General features: G+C 45.5%; 2 protein-coding genes across 2 annotated transcripts in view; one reads left to right on the forward strand and one right to left on the reverse strand.

Moving 5' to 3' along the window:
• The window catches only part of LOC122681878 (elafin-like), a 45,353-nt gene that overhangs the window by 16,891 nt on the left and 13,801 nt on the right, over positions 1-14,661 (forward strand). The gene's annotated exons all lie outside the window — the stretch shown is intronic.
• On the reverse strand, positions 7,195-14,419 carry LOC122681879 (WAP four-disulfide core domain protein 5-like). The gene is made up of 4 exons (XM_043884435.1): positions 14,263-14,419; positions 8,077-8,217; positions 7,844-7,984; positions 7,195-7,472 (listed from the first exon to the last, which is right to left on the reverse strand). The coding sequence occupies exons 1-3, from the start codon at positions 14,345-14,347 to the stop codon at positions 7,845-7,847; spliced, it is 366 nt and encodes a 121-aa protein (XP_043740370.1). The 5' UTR covers positions 14,348-14,419; the 3' UTR covers positions 7,195-7,472; position 7,844.

Genomic DNA, 14,661 nt, shown 5'->3' on the forward strand with positions numbered 1-14,661 from the left:
TGCCAAGCCAATCAGAAAGGATTTTTCCTAAACTTGAATTGCATCTCAGAGAGGACAAGCCCAGCAGAACTGGAGGACAGCGGTGAAGATGCACAGAGGAAAAGCATAATGTCTTGGTGTTACCTTCCCTTCACGACCTGAAACAGACCAGTGCCGTGACCGTGGCCTGAGAAGGGTTTGCTGACACTCAGGATGAGGGTTTGGGTCACACCACCAGGTAAGCCACTGAGAGTAGCTCTGATGGTAGCTGAGGACAAGGAGACGAATGGGGTGACGAGGAGGGGTGATGACGATGGCGAGCACCTGCAGCAGGGACTGCGGCTGTAGTCTGCCCCACGGACCCCACCCTCTATGGTTTCCTACGGGAAGAGAGCCCACCAGAGCTGTTCCCAGTGTGAACGGGATGTGGATCCCCAGAGCAGAAGGAGGTGTGCAGCTCAGAGCTCCTTCAAGAAGCAGCTCGCCACCCAGCTGCGAGGAGTGTGTTAGCTGATCACGGACAGGAAGTGCCTCTCAGACACCTGGTACTTGAGCTGAGATCACACTATACCCGGGGAAGCCCCTGGCCAGGAACAGAGTAAGACTGTCATTCAAGGCTCTTTCCCTTTCTGCCTAATGGAGGACCCCCATTATGGAAAATCCTTGCTCCAGAGCTGCCCCAGGGGGCTGGCAGGGATGTGATCAGGTCAGCAAGGTGATGCTCCTGGTACCTAGTCCTGCATCCTCTCCTTCCCTTTCACAGATGTTGCTTTGCCATGAAACTTGCACTGCTAACTCTGTCTCAGCTTCTGCTCCCTTGAGAATGTAATCTGCAAAGCGTGGCTCATGGAGTTATGAGGCTTCAGGCTCAGGGCACTGTAAGAATGAGTGTCCAGGCAGCGTGGTCACAGCCAACCACAGCTCAACAACTGTGCGATGTGAACACCTTTACTCTGGTCCTGGACACTCACCGCAGCCCCCAGTGGTCCCTGACTGGGTGCTGCTGTGGAGGAAAGTACTGCATTGCCCTGCGAAAGGCTGCCCTTTGGTCCTTGCTGCTTAGGGTCACTCAGTGGAGATCTAAGTGTCAGGTAGGAGCATCAGATTTGCCAGGCATCTTAGTGCAGCCCTAGCTATCAGGGTGAAGCATGATTTGTTCAGTGTCTGCAGCAGGGGTCCAGATGTCCCTCAAGACTCAAGTGTGGGGACTTCCCTGGTGTTCCAGGGGCTAATCCTCCATGCTCCCAATGCAGGGGATCCGGGTTCAATCCTTGGTCAAGGATCTAGATCCCACATGCTGCAACTAAGAGCTCGAATGCTGCAAATAATGTTCCCTCATGCCACAGCCAAAGATCCTGCCAAAATAAAAGAACCCACCTGCCACATCTAAGATCCAACACAGCAAAATACATAAAAAATTTTTTTAAAAAGACTCAGGTATTAACTCAAAAGGGAGGTACCAAAATACAGTGGGGCAGTCAACAAACATCAGATGCCCTCTGCCTACTCCCTGTGAAACTCCAGAGAGTCTTCACATTGGCGGTTTCACAGGGGACATCACAAATGTTGCCGCCTCTGAAACAGAAGCAACACTCCCTGGTCACCATGGCAAAGCCCTGGAAAGCGCTTCTCTTATCGGACTCCTCTTCCACCAGTTTCTCTCTTAGCAGGAGTTTCTTTCACAAGGTCACTTTTAATGGATCTGAATCATTTTTCTACCCATTTTATTTTTTAATTTATCCGGTTGCTCTGGGTGTTAGTTGCAGCGCTTGGGATGTTTAGCTGCAGCATGTGGGATCTAGTTCCCTGACTGGGGATTGAACCCAGGCCCTCTGCATAGGGAGCGTGCAGTTCTTAGCCACTGGACCATCAGGGAAGTCCCTCTATCCAGGGAACCAGTAAAGTTGCTCAGTCGCAACCGACTCTGCCATCCCATGGACTGTAGAATACCAGGCTCCCCCACCCATGGAATTTTCCAGGCAAGAATATCGGAGTGGGTTGCCATTTCCTTCTCAAGGGGATCTTCCCAACCCTGTGTGCATTGCAGGCAGACGCTTTACCATCTGAGTCATCAGGGAAGCCCTAGTGCCTAGCCCCTTCCCCAAAGACCAGGTCTAAATCCCCCCGCCCCATGCCATCCACCAGCCAGGCGTGTTGGAGGCTCCATGTCAAGCGTCTGGTATGCCATAGGTGCACAGTGTCAGGTGCCCTCTGGCCTCAAGAGTCAGGCTTGGGTTTGAATATCTCTCATTCCCTGACTGGGGGGTCGTTGGCCAAATCACCGAGTCCGCCTCCTTCATTTACATAAAGGAAATGCTGAGCTGTACCTTGGATGATGAGAGCTATTGAAGGCAGGATGTCCTGGCACCTGCTGGCTGCCCATACAGTATGTCTCCTTGCCCAAACCTGGATTTTCGCACACCAGAGGTTTCCTATAGGATCTTAAACAAGCCGGTACTTTGAACCTCAGTTTCCTCTTTTACACAATGGGATAGCAATGCTTACTATCTAGGGTTATTGGGAGAATCAATTTAGACCAGAAGGTCTTAAGGTGCGTTCCCTGAGCTAGCAGAGTCACCATCACTTGGGGATTTGTCAAAGATGCAGCATATTCTTAGCCTGCTGGGGACTTGCTGAATCACAAACTCAGGGGAGGAGATTCAGCAGTGTGCGTTTCAACAAGTTTGGAGGGTGATTCTGATGCACGGTCAGGATTGAGAGGCATTGGCTTAGACTTTTTAAAACATCTGTAGAGTCTGTCAGAGGGCTTCCGTGGGGGCTCAGCAGTGAAGAATCCACCTGCTAATGCAGGAGACATGGGTTTGATTCCTGGGTCAGGAAGATGCCCTGGAGGAGGGCATGGCAACCCACTCCAGTAGATTGCCTGGAAAATCCCATGGACAGGGGAGCCTGGCGGGCTATAGTCCACAGGGTCCCAAAGTGTCAGATACAACTTAGTGACTACACAGCAACCATAAGATTCAACCTGACTGAATTTTGGCACTCTTGTGTGACCATAAGCAAGTCATGTCACCTTTCAGAGCTTCTGTCAACTATTAAAAAGAGTGGTCAAAAATATTAAATGACCTAATGCCTTTAGCAGGCCTGACTCCAGAAGGGGTATGATAAGTCATTTACCTGTTTTACTGTCTCCCAGAGTTAGGCAGGTGGGTTCATCACCACCTCGATACATCTGGAGCCTTGAAGAAGATGCTTTTCTCCAGATTTCTATTTCTGGCACGATGCACAATTCACAATGCAGACAATAGCACCTGCTCTCGAAAGCTGGAGAATTAAGGTAGGTTATGGACATGCTCAGCCTTAGTGGATACTCAGGAAATGTTAGCTCCTTCCACTGCTCACTGCCTCCAAGCTCTGCTGGATTCAAGGGCTAGTGACTCACCTCCTGACCCTCAGTAATCTCATCAGATTACTGAGATTACTTCAGTAATGCCTGCTTCTCAGGCTGGACTGGGGACTGAGTGCCTATCCAGCCGCTGGCCCAGTGCCTGACAGGAAGCACGCAGGGTACCTGTCACTCACCCTAGGCCTGGTGTTTAAGTGGGTGGGGATTTCGTCCTTACCTCCGTCACTTGTGTGACCTCTGGCCAGTCTCCTGCAGCTCTGGGTTTTAGCTCCCTTATCGACAGAATGGAGATAATACATTCCGGTGAAGAGTTATTGTATGTGTGCAGAGGCCCCTGGAACACAATAGATGCTCAATAAATGTCAGTTCATCGCACTTCCCTCATTACACTTGGGTTCAAATTCTGCGTCTGCCATTTACTAACTGTTGACCTTGACCAGAATCATGCCCCTCTCTGAGCTTCGGTTTTCTCATCTGTGAACTGGGGAACATCTTAGGTTCTATGACAAGTTTGGAGGATTAAATGAGGCGAATTGCTTATGGGCAGCACCATTCCTGGCACATAATTCATGCACAATAAATATATATGTGATGCAGCTCCTATGCCTCTACTGGACTTGGAGTCAAAAGATGGGGTTTCTATTCCAGTTCCATTACCCATTAGGCACATGACTGTGGGCAAATCTTTTTCCCTTTTTTCTAGAACTCACTTTCCTGCTCTATGAAACAGGATGAATAACGAACCTTCTCGGACAAGAATCTGAATATCAGTAATAAAGATTAAATGATTTGCTGAAAATTATTATCCAGCTAGCCTATGGCACAGTTGAGGCTGGAGACTAGACTTTTTGATTCAAGACTCTACATACATTAATTTTGAGCACCTAGTATGTGCTGGTCATTTCTCTGGGCTCTAGATACACTTCACTGAGTTTAATCCCTCCACTAACCCTGACTGGGAGGTTTTCGACTCCTTCTGTACAGATGAGCCGATGGGACAGCCCCAAAGCTCAGCCAATTCCATGCTGCTCACTCCTTGAGGGAGTTCTCATCGTGGGGCCTCGGGCACTGGGATCCCCGGGGCAGCCTGGCTTCCCACTGTTGCAGCTCCCGCCCCTTCCCCTAACCTCGCCCTCGCTTCCCGCCCCGCAAGGGAGGTCCCGTACCTGTAGGGGCCTTTCCAGGGCGCCCGCGGGCCGTGTGGTTCCCGAAGGCGCAGAGGCTGGAGAGCCGCTTTCTGGCGGGATCGCTCTGCCCCGCGGCCCCTCTGCGCCTCTGCAGCCTGCAGCCTCTGCCCAACCTTCCTCCGTCCCCGGTGGCTGAGGTCTATTGATTGCTGCCGCTGCCCGGGGAGGGAGCCCGGAAGCGGTGGTTTCTATTCCTGACTCGGTTGAGAGAAGAAGCAGGGTGTGTGGAGACTGGGCCCCCACAGCCCGGGCATCCTCACCAAGTCAGAGGCCAGGGGATGAGGGGTAATTTGGTGGGGGGTCCCTAGAGGACAGCAGTAATAATAGCTTCCTTAGTTGAGTGCTTAATATGGGCCAGGGGCTGGGCTTCAGGTGACTTATCTAAGTTCTTGCCGACAGGGTCTTCTCTTCCCTGTTTCACAAGTGTCACTTGCTCAGGGCACTTAGCTAGACCTTGTGGACCTGGGATGGGAACTCACATATTCCAATATTTCAGCAGGGACATGTTGAAACAGGGAAGCCTGAAACAAATCATTTTGCCCCCGAAATTCAGTGTCCTCACCTGCCCACAGAATTCCTGATTCACAGTGGCAAGGGTAAGACAGAACCCTGCCAAAGAGCTTTGTCAAGGTGTGTGACCCACAAGCTTTTATTAAACACCTACTGTGTGCCTGGTCCTAAAGATTAGGACTATACAAGAAAGGTTTCCTACTTTACAGATATTGTTATTAATAATGATGATTTATTTATTGAGCACTTACCTTGGTTCCAATATTCTATAGACCTTATCTTTTAAACTGAAAAATGTTTGTGACATAGGCACTATTATTATTATTCCAATCTTGCAGATAAGAAAAGTAAAGCTTTGAGAGGTGAGGTGAGTTGCTCAAGGTCATATGGTCAACTTCTGAGTCCTCTACGCCATCACTGTCTGATAGATGTAATGTGAGCCACAAATAGACTTTAAATTTTTCTTAAGGCAACTTTTAAAAACAGTAAAAAGAAAGGGGTAACATTAGTCTTACTGCTATATTTTGTTTCACCCCAATATTATTAAAATAATTTCAACATGGAATCAATAAAGAAATTATGAATGAGATACTTTACATTTTCATTTTTGTGCTAAGTCTTCAAAATCAGGTATTTGTTTGGGGGGTTGTTTGTTTTTAATATTTATTTATTTGTTTGTACCAGGTCTTAGCTGCGATGTGTGGAATCTTTACCATCTGAACCACCAGGGAGACCCCACATGTGGGCTCTTTTACTTGCAACATGCGGGGTTCTTTTTTCTTTTTTTTAGTTGCAGCATGCAAACACCAGGGCTTCCCTGGTGGCTCAGACGGTCAAGTGTCCGCCTGCAATGCAGGAGACCTAGATTCCATCCCTGGGTTGAGAAGGTCCCCTGGAGAAGGAAATGGCAACCCACTCCAGTATTCTTGCCTGGAAAATCCCAAGAACGGAGGGGCCTGGGAAGCTGCAGTCCATGGGGTCTCAAAGAGTCGAACACAACTGAGTGACTTCACTTCACTTCATGCAAACTCTTGGCTGTGGCATGTGGGATCTAGTTTCCCAACCAGGGATTGGAACCTGGTTTCCCTAGCAACTTGAAGAAATATGAAATTAATCACCTCATAATTTCTGTGGATCAGAAATCTGAGCATGACATGGCTGGATTCTCTACTCAGCGTTTTACTAGGTTGAAGTTAGATGTCAGCCAGGGTGGTGGTTCTCATCTGGGGTTTGGGTTTCTCTTCCAGCTCACAGAGTGTTGGCAAAATTCATTTCCCTCTGGTTGTAGGATGGACCTCCCTCTTTTCCTGCTTGCTGTCTGCTAGGGATCACTCTCAGGAATGTCCATTGGGATGGCTCTGTGTGTTTGTGTGTGTGTGTCCACGTGAACTAAGTCGCTTCAGTAGTGTCTGACTCTTTGCTACCCTATGGACTGTAGCCCACCAGGCTCCCCTCTCCATGGGATTCTGCAGGCAAGAATGCTGGCGTGGGTTGCCATTTTCCTTCTCCAGGGCCTCTTCCGACCCACGGATCGAACCCTAATCTCTTACATCTCCTGCATTGGCAGGCAGGTTCTTTACCACTAGTGCCACTTGGATGGCTGTCATTCCCTTAACACCCCCACTCATTAAGCTCTGGCCATGGACCAGGCCCACAAGAAATAGAGGCCAGTGACTTATTATCCAATGGTAGAGTCAGACCCACCCATAAATAATGACATCTCAACTGTTCAGACAACATTTCCCCAAATGTGGAGCAATTTGAAATGATCTTAGCGTGAGTCTGGATGCAACATCGTACACCAGTGACTCTTGCATTGAGAAAGTTCTTTTCAATCCTGAGTATACCAGCAAGAATATCCCAGATTAGAGATCTGTGTCTTTAACATCTCTTTAACCCTCGTTGATCATCCTTTATCACAACAGAGACAGAGAGCAGGCTTCAGGCTCACAGTTCTGGGAGGTGGCAGTATCTAGCCAGAATCTAATATTATTATTTCATATCATTTAATCAGGCATGATTTACTTACATGGAACTTCATTGCTTTCGTTATATCTGCTTTTACACTTACATTCTGTTTGTGACAAGTGACCCTGTTTATCCCATTTAAAGTAGTGATATCCAGTTTTTCTTCTCAAGTAAATTTATTTTTATACAAAAGTGAGTCCCTTGGAAGAAAAACATTAGGTCAATAGGAGTACAGGCAATACACAAAATATCATGATGCTATTTTGCAGGTATGGCGAACATTGTGAACAGATTGACGTTTGGAAAATTCTTCTAGAACAGAGTTTATTAAGGTTGGAATTTCCACTGGCAGGGCAGCTTCTGTCTGGGTTGCTGGGTCCCAGACCCCGCCCATCTTCATATCTTCCTGCAGAGAACCCCATCCCGAGGTTCAGAGTTATGGATCTTAACCCAGAATTAGCCTGAGGAGAGACAAGGAAAAGGTTAACCCCCTTTCCATAATAAAGCTCTGGGTTCTGGGTCTGATTCCCCCATCCAGACCACATCAGCCCAGCCAGGAGGGCAGGACCCCCCACCCTCCTTCACAGGGGCAAACTGAAGCTCAGAGCGTTAGGGCCGTGGTCCAGGTGATACAAGTTCAACAAGAGGACAGGGACACCCGGTTCCTCTGTGATGCTAGGAGGACCCCTCCCACCCCATCCACTTCTCCAGGGCTGGCCACAGGAGGCCCAGGCTTCTGGGAAGGTTCCTGTTCAGCTGGCTGAACTCGAGGGATCTCTTAGGGCTGGGACTCAGAGAGGGGAGGAGCTGGCCCGAGCACACACAGCCCTACCTCAGACAGGGTTTCTGCAGTCCCGGCCGCAGGCACCCAGGCAGCACCGCTTGCAGCCCTGGCAGTCCGAGTCCTTGGAGCAGAGGTGCTGCGCGGGGCTCAGGCAGCGCAGACGGTCCTCGGGGCATCTGCCCATCTTAACTGCAACACAGGGACCGGGGGAGTCCTGCCGGTGCCCCGGCCCTGGGGCTTGGGGTCTGGCTGGAGTCAGCACGGTGGACAGGGACCCTTACCTGAGACCTTCCGCACGCACTGGAGGAAGCACGCTTGGCGACAGCACTTCATCCCTGAGGGACACTGGCTGTCGTGCAGACACTGGTCAGGCACCGAGAGGAGGCAGGGCCCGTCATCCGGTGGGCAGCCCCCAGACTTCTCTGTAAGAGAACTCCCCAGATTTTGCCGCTGGAGGCAGTTCAGAATTCAGTATAAGCGCTATCCTGGGGATCGCGCAATCTAAATTCTCCACTCCATACTTCTTTGCCCATCGTTTGCAATTTTTTTTTTTTAAATTTTGAAATTGACTTGCTGTTTTTTATTTATTTTTTTATTGACATCTAAAGTGAAATGTAACATTATATTAGTTTCAGGTGTTCAACATGATGATTTATTTTTGTGTGTCTTGCAGAATGATCACCACAGTGTCTCGTTAATGTCGGTCACCATACATAGTTATAATTTTTTATTTTGTGATGAGAACTTTTTAATTTTTTTCATTTTTTTATTAGTTGGAGGCTAATTACTTCACAAGATTTCAGTGGGGTGATGAGAACTTTTAAGATCAATTCTTTCAGCTACATCCAAATGTGAATTGTAGCATTATTAACTGTTGTCACCAGGCTGTACCTTATATCTTCGTGACTTATTTTATATCTGGAAGTGTGTACATTTTGACCCCCTTCACCCATTTTACTCCCACCCCTACACCCTACTTTTGGCAACAACCACCAACTGTTTTCTGTATCTATGAGCTTGATTTTTTTAAGATGATACCATACAGTATTTATCGTTCTCTGTCTGATTTATTTCATTTAGCATAATGCCCTCAAGGTCCATCCATGCTGTTGTAAATGGCCGGCAAGGCTTTTTTTGTTGTTGTTGTTTTAGTTTGGTTTGTACTCCAAGCCTCAGTTTGCTGTCTCTGAAATGGGAAGCTAGACTGAATCCTCTCAGGGTTGGTTTGAGACTCAGATGACATAAAAGGCAGAGGAAAAAAAAACCAACGAAGTTCAAAATCTCTACCTGGGCAATTAGACCATGCCTGGTCTGGCCCCAGCCCATCTCTCTGGTGTCTTCATCTACCCTGTTTCCACTTGGCGGCTCCTGATCAGCTCCAAGCTGCTTCTCTTTGCAGGCCCTGTTTTTTGCCCCGTGTATTACTCTCAAGTTTGCATCTGCCTTCCCTAACCTTCTCTCCAAATCCAGGCTCCCTACTCACAGACATATACACAGAGACACAGTCATATACACACACCGGTGTGGTCAGAGTGTTACAGACCCAGAAGGGATGAAGGTGGAGGCATCACCTGGGTGGGGAGGCACCTTTCTGACTATCTCTGCAGCCCCAGCCTGTCCCATCTGTTGACAGGTCAGATTCAGCCTTTTATTTTTTTTGAATTAATTACTTTATTTATTTTACTTTACAACATTGTATTGGTTTTGCCATACATTGACTTGAATCCTCCATGGGTGTACATGTGTTCCCCATCCTGAACCTCTCTCCCACCTGCCTCCCCATTCCATCCCTCTGGGTCATCCCAGTGGACCAGGCCTGAACATCCTGTATCATGCATCAAACCTAGACTGGTGATTCATTTCACATATGATAATTTGCATGTGTGAATGCCATTCTCCCATATCATCCCACCCTCGCCCTCTCCCACAGAGTCCAAGGACTGTTCAATACATCTGTGTCTCTCTTGCTGTCTTGCATACAGGGTTATCGTTACCATCTTTCTAAATTCCATATATATGCGCTAGTATACTGTATTGTTGTTTTTCCTTTATGACTTACCTCACTCTGTATAATAAGCTCCAGTTTCATCCATCTCATCAGAACTGATTCAAATGTATTCTTTTTAGTGGCTGAGTAATATTCCATTGTGTATATGTACCACAGCTTTCTTATCCATTCATCTGCTGATGGGCATCTAGGTTGCTTCCATGTCCTAGCTATTATAAACAGTGCTGTGATGAACATTGGGGTATACGTGTCTCTTTCAGATCTGGTTTCCTCGGTGTGTATGCCCAGGATTTGGATTGCTGGGTCATATGGGAGTTCTATTTCCAGTTTTTTAAGCAATCTCCACACTGTTCTCCATAGTGGCTGTACTAGTTTGCATTCCCACCAACAGTGTAAGAGGGTTCCCTTTTCTCCACACTCTCTCCAGCATTTATTGCTTGTACACTTTTGGATGGCAGCCATTCTGACTGGCGTGTAATGGTACCTCATTGTGGTTTTAATTTGCATTTCTCTGATAATGAGTGATGTTGAGCATCTTCTCAAGTGTTTGTTAGCCATCTGCTTGTCTTCTTTGGAGAAATGTCTGTTTAGTTCTTTGGCCCATTTTTTGATTGGGTCGTTTATTTTTCTGGAATTGAGCTGCAGGAGTTGCTTGTATACTTTTGAGATTAATTCTTTGTCCATTGCTTCATTTGCTATTATTTTCTCCCATTCTGTAGGCTGTCTTTTCACCTTGCTTATAGTTTCCTTTGTTGTGCAGAAGCTTTTAATTTTAATTAGGTCCCATTTGTTTATTTTTGCTTTTATTTCCAATATTCTGGGAGGTGGGTCATAGAGGATCTTGCTGTGGTTTATGTCGGAGAGTGTTTTGCCTATGTTTTCCTCTAGGAGTTTTATAGCTTCTGGTTTTGCATTTAGATCTTTAATCCATTTTGAGTTTATTTTTGTGTATGGTGTTAGAAAGTGTTCTAGTTTCATTCTTTACCAAGTGGTTGACCAGTTTTCCCAGAACCACTTGTTGAAGAGATTTTCTTTTCTCCATTGTATATTCTTGCCTCCTTTGTCAAAGATAAGGTGTCCATAGGTGTGTGGATTTATCTCTGGGCTTTCTATTTTGTTCCATTGATCTGTATTTCTGTCTTAGACTGGCTGACTAGATACAAAAACAAGACCCATATATATGTTGTCTACAAGAGACCCACCTCGAAACAAGGGACACATACAGACTGAAAGTGAAGGGCTGGAAAAAGATATTCCATGCAAACAGAGACCAAAAGAAAGCAGGAGTAGCAATACTCATATCAGATAAAATAGACTTTAAAACAAAGGCTGTGAAAAGAGACAAAGATGGACACTACATAATGATCAATGGATCAATTCAAGAAGAAGATATAGCAATTGTAAAATATATGCACCCAACATAGGAGCACCGCAATATGTAAGACAAATGCTAACAAGTATGAAAGGGGAAATTAACAATAGCACAATAATAGTGGGAGACTTTAATACTCCACTCACACCTATGGATAGATCAACCAAACAGAAAATTAACAAGGAAACACAAACTTTAAATGATACAATAGACCAGTTAGACCTAATTGATATCTATAGGACATTACATCCCAAAACAATGAATTTCACCTTTTTCTCGAGTTCACAGGGAAACTTCTCCAGGATAGATCACATCCCAGGTCATAAATCTAGTCTTGGTAAATTCAAAAAAATTGAAATCATTCCAAGCATCTTTTCTGACCACAATGCAGTAAGATTAGATGTCAATTACAGGAGAAAAACTATTAAAAATTCCAACATATGGAGGCTGAACAACACGCTGCCGAACAACCAGCAAATCACAGAAGAAATCAAAAAAGAAATCAAAATATGCATAGAAATGAATGAAAATGAAAACACAACAACCCAAAACCTATGGGACACTGTAAAAGCAGTGCTAAGGGGAAGGTTCACAGCAATACAGGCTTACCTCAAGAAACAAGAAAAAAGTCAAATAAATAACCTAACTCTACACCTAAAGCAACTTGAAAAGGAAGAAATTATGAACTCCAGGTTTAGTGGAAGGAAAGAAATCTTAAAAATTAGGGCAGAAATGAATGCAAAAGAAGCAAAAGAGACCATAGCAAAAATCAACAAAACCAAAAGCTGGTTCTTTGAGAAGGTAAATAAAATTGGCAAACCATTAGCCAGATTCATCAAGAAACAAAGGGAGAAAAATCAAATCAACAAAAATAGAAACAAAAATGGAGAGATCACAACAGACAACACTGAAATACAAAGGATCATAAGAGACTGTTATCAGCAACTGTATGCAAATAAAAGGGACAACTTGGAAGAAATGGACAAATTCTTAGAAAAGTACTACTTTCCAATATTGAACCAGGAAGAAATAGACAATCTCAACAGACCCATCACAAGCAAGCAAATTGAAACTCTAATCAGAAATCTTCCAACAAACAAAAGCCCAGGACCAGACGGCTTCACAGCTGAATTCTACCAAAAATTTAGAGAAGAACTAACACCTATCCTACTCAAACTCTTCCAGAAAATTGCAGAGGAAGGTAAACTTCCAAACTCTTTCTATGAGGCCACTATCACCTTAATATCAAAACCTGACAAAGATGCCACCAAAAAAGAAATCTATAGGCCAATATCACTGATGAACATAGATGCAAAAATCCTTAACAAAATTCTAGCAAACAGACTCCAACAACATATTAAAAAGATCATACATCACGACCAAGTGGGCTTTATCCCAGGGATGCAAGGATTCTTCAATATCCACAAATCAATCAGTGTAATACACCACACAAACAGATTGAAACATAAAAACCATATGATTATCTCAATAGATGCAGAAAAAGCCTTTGACAAAATTCAACACCCATTTATGATAAAAAAAAAAAAACCCTCCAGAAAGCAGGAATAGAAGGGCCATACCTAACATAATAAAAGCTATATATGACAAACGCTCAGCAAACATTATCCTCAATGGTGAAAAATTGAAAGCATTTCCCCTAAAGTAAGGAACAAGAGAAGGGTGCCCACTCCCACCATTACTATTCAATATAGTTTTGGAAGTTTTGGCCATGGCAATCAGAGCAGAAAAAGAAATAAAAGGACTCCAGATTGGAAAAGAAGAAGTAAAACTCTCACTGTTAGCAGATGACATGATCCTCTACATAGAAAACCCTAAAGACTCCACCAGAAAATTACTAGAGCTAGTCAATGAATATAGTAAAGTTGCAGGATATAAAATTAACACACAGAAATCCCTTGCATTCCTATACACTAACAATGAGAAAACAGAAAGAGAAATTGAGGAAACAATTCCATTCACCATTGCAACAAAAAGAATAAAATACTTAGGAATAAATCTACCTAAAGAAACAAAAGATCTATATATAGAAAACTATAAAACACTGATGAAAGAAATCAAAGAGGAAACAAATAGATGGAGAAATACACAGTGTTCATGGATGAGAAGAATCAATTTGGTGCAAATGAGTATACTACCCAAAGCAACCTATAGATTCAATGTAATCCCTATCAAGTTACCAAAGGTATTTTTCAAAGAACTAGAACAAATAATTTCACAATTTGTATGGAAATACAAAAAACCTCGAATAGCCAAAGCAATCTTGAGAAAGAAGAATGGAACTGGAGGAATCAACCTGCCTGAATTCAGTCTCTACTACAAAGCCACAGTCATCAGACTCAGCCTTTTAAAGGAGGCAGAGGAGGAGAGAGGTAGGGTAGGTAGAGCTTCCTTTCAACAATCCCGGATCCCAGAGACCATGCCCCGTACTCAACTCCGGAGACCCTTTCACAGATTGGGCTAGGAGACTGAGAAGCCTGGAGCAGGACACAAACAAGATGGGCAGGAGGCCAGACCAGACCTAATTGGCCATGGAATGACAGAAAAGATCATCTCCCTGCCTTGCAGACCCACAGGTCCAGACACCCCCATGGAGACACCAAGAACAGGGACTGACCGTCCACTCCCACCCCCCGCAGAGGCACAGGAAGACACGTGTTCTCACTAGGACACCCATGCAGGCTCAGACACACATGTGTGTGGTCGTCCCTAGGTATACATGGGCAGATGCAGGTCACACCAACAAGCAGGCACAAAGCTACACATATAACTAGAGGTAGACGCATGTGTGTGAACACAATCCTACAGTCAGACATGTGGACAGGCAAGCACTGGGAAACTGGCAAGAAAACATTTACAGCTGCACATGCAAGCAGGCTGACAGGCATGAAGATGTACAGACAAGAGACAAGCTGCTGGAAGTACTAAGAAGCGGGCACATGCACACACACACACACACACACACACACAATTTACACTTCATTGCCTGCGTTTCCCCAAACTCTTATTCTCTCTTAAAAGGTAGAAACCAGCACTGTCCTTGGAGCATAGGAACCTACCCATACTCACCTCCCTTCCTCCTGCCCAAGGCAGCAGGTAACTGGCTCCCCAAACCCAGGGGGGCCACCAGGAGGAGGATGCTCTGGGCCCTCATGTTTCTGTTGCTGACACCTGATAAGGTAGAATCCAGAGGCCCCCAGATTAACACCTACTAACCTGGGGGAGGCTAGAGTAACTGAGTTGAGGGAGGAAGGAGAGGGGATAAACAGAGTGGTATGTGTCTGCCTCATCCTGGCCCCACCCCCTGCCCAAGAGCCACTGTGCAAGGGTGCTTGTGCAAGAACTGATGACGGGTGAGGACCCGCCCTGGGTGTCCGGGGCTGGGATCCAGTCCTGCCTATATCGCCGATTTGGGTTGTGATATGGACAAGCCTTGTTCGTGTTTGGACCTCAGTTTTTCTCATTTGT

The sequence above is a fragment of the Cervus elaphus genome, chromosome 23 (genome assembly GCF_910594005.1).
Source record: "Cervus elaphus chromosome 23, mCerEla1.1, whole genome shotgun sequence".
NCBI lineage: Eukaryota > Metazoa > Chordata > Mammalia > Artiodactyla > Cervidae > Cervus > Cervus elaphus.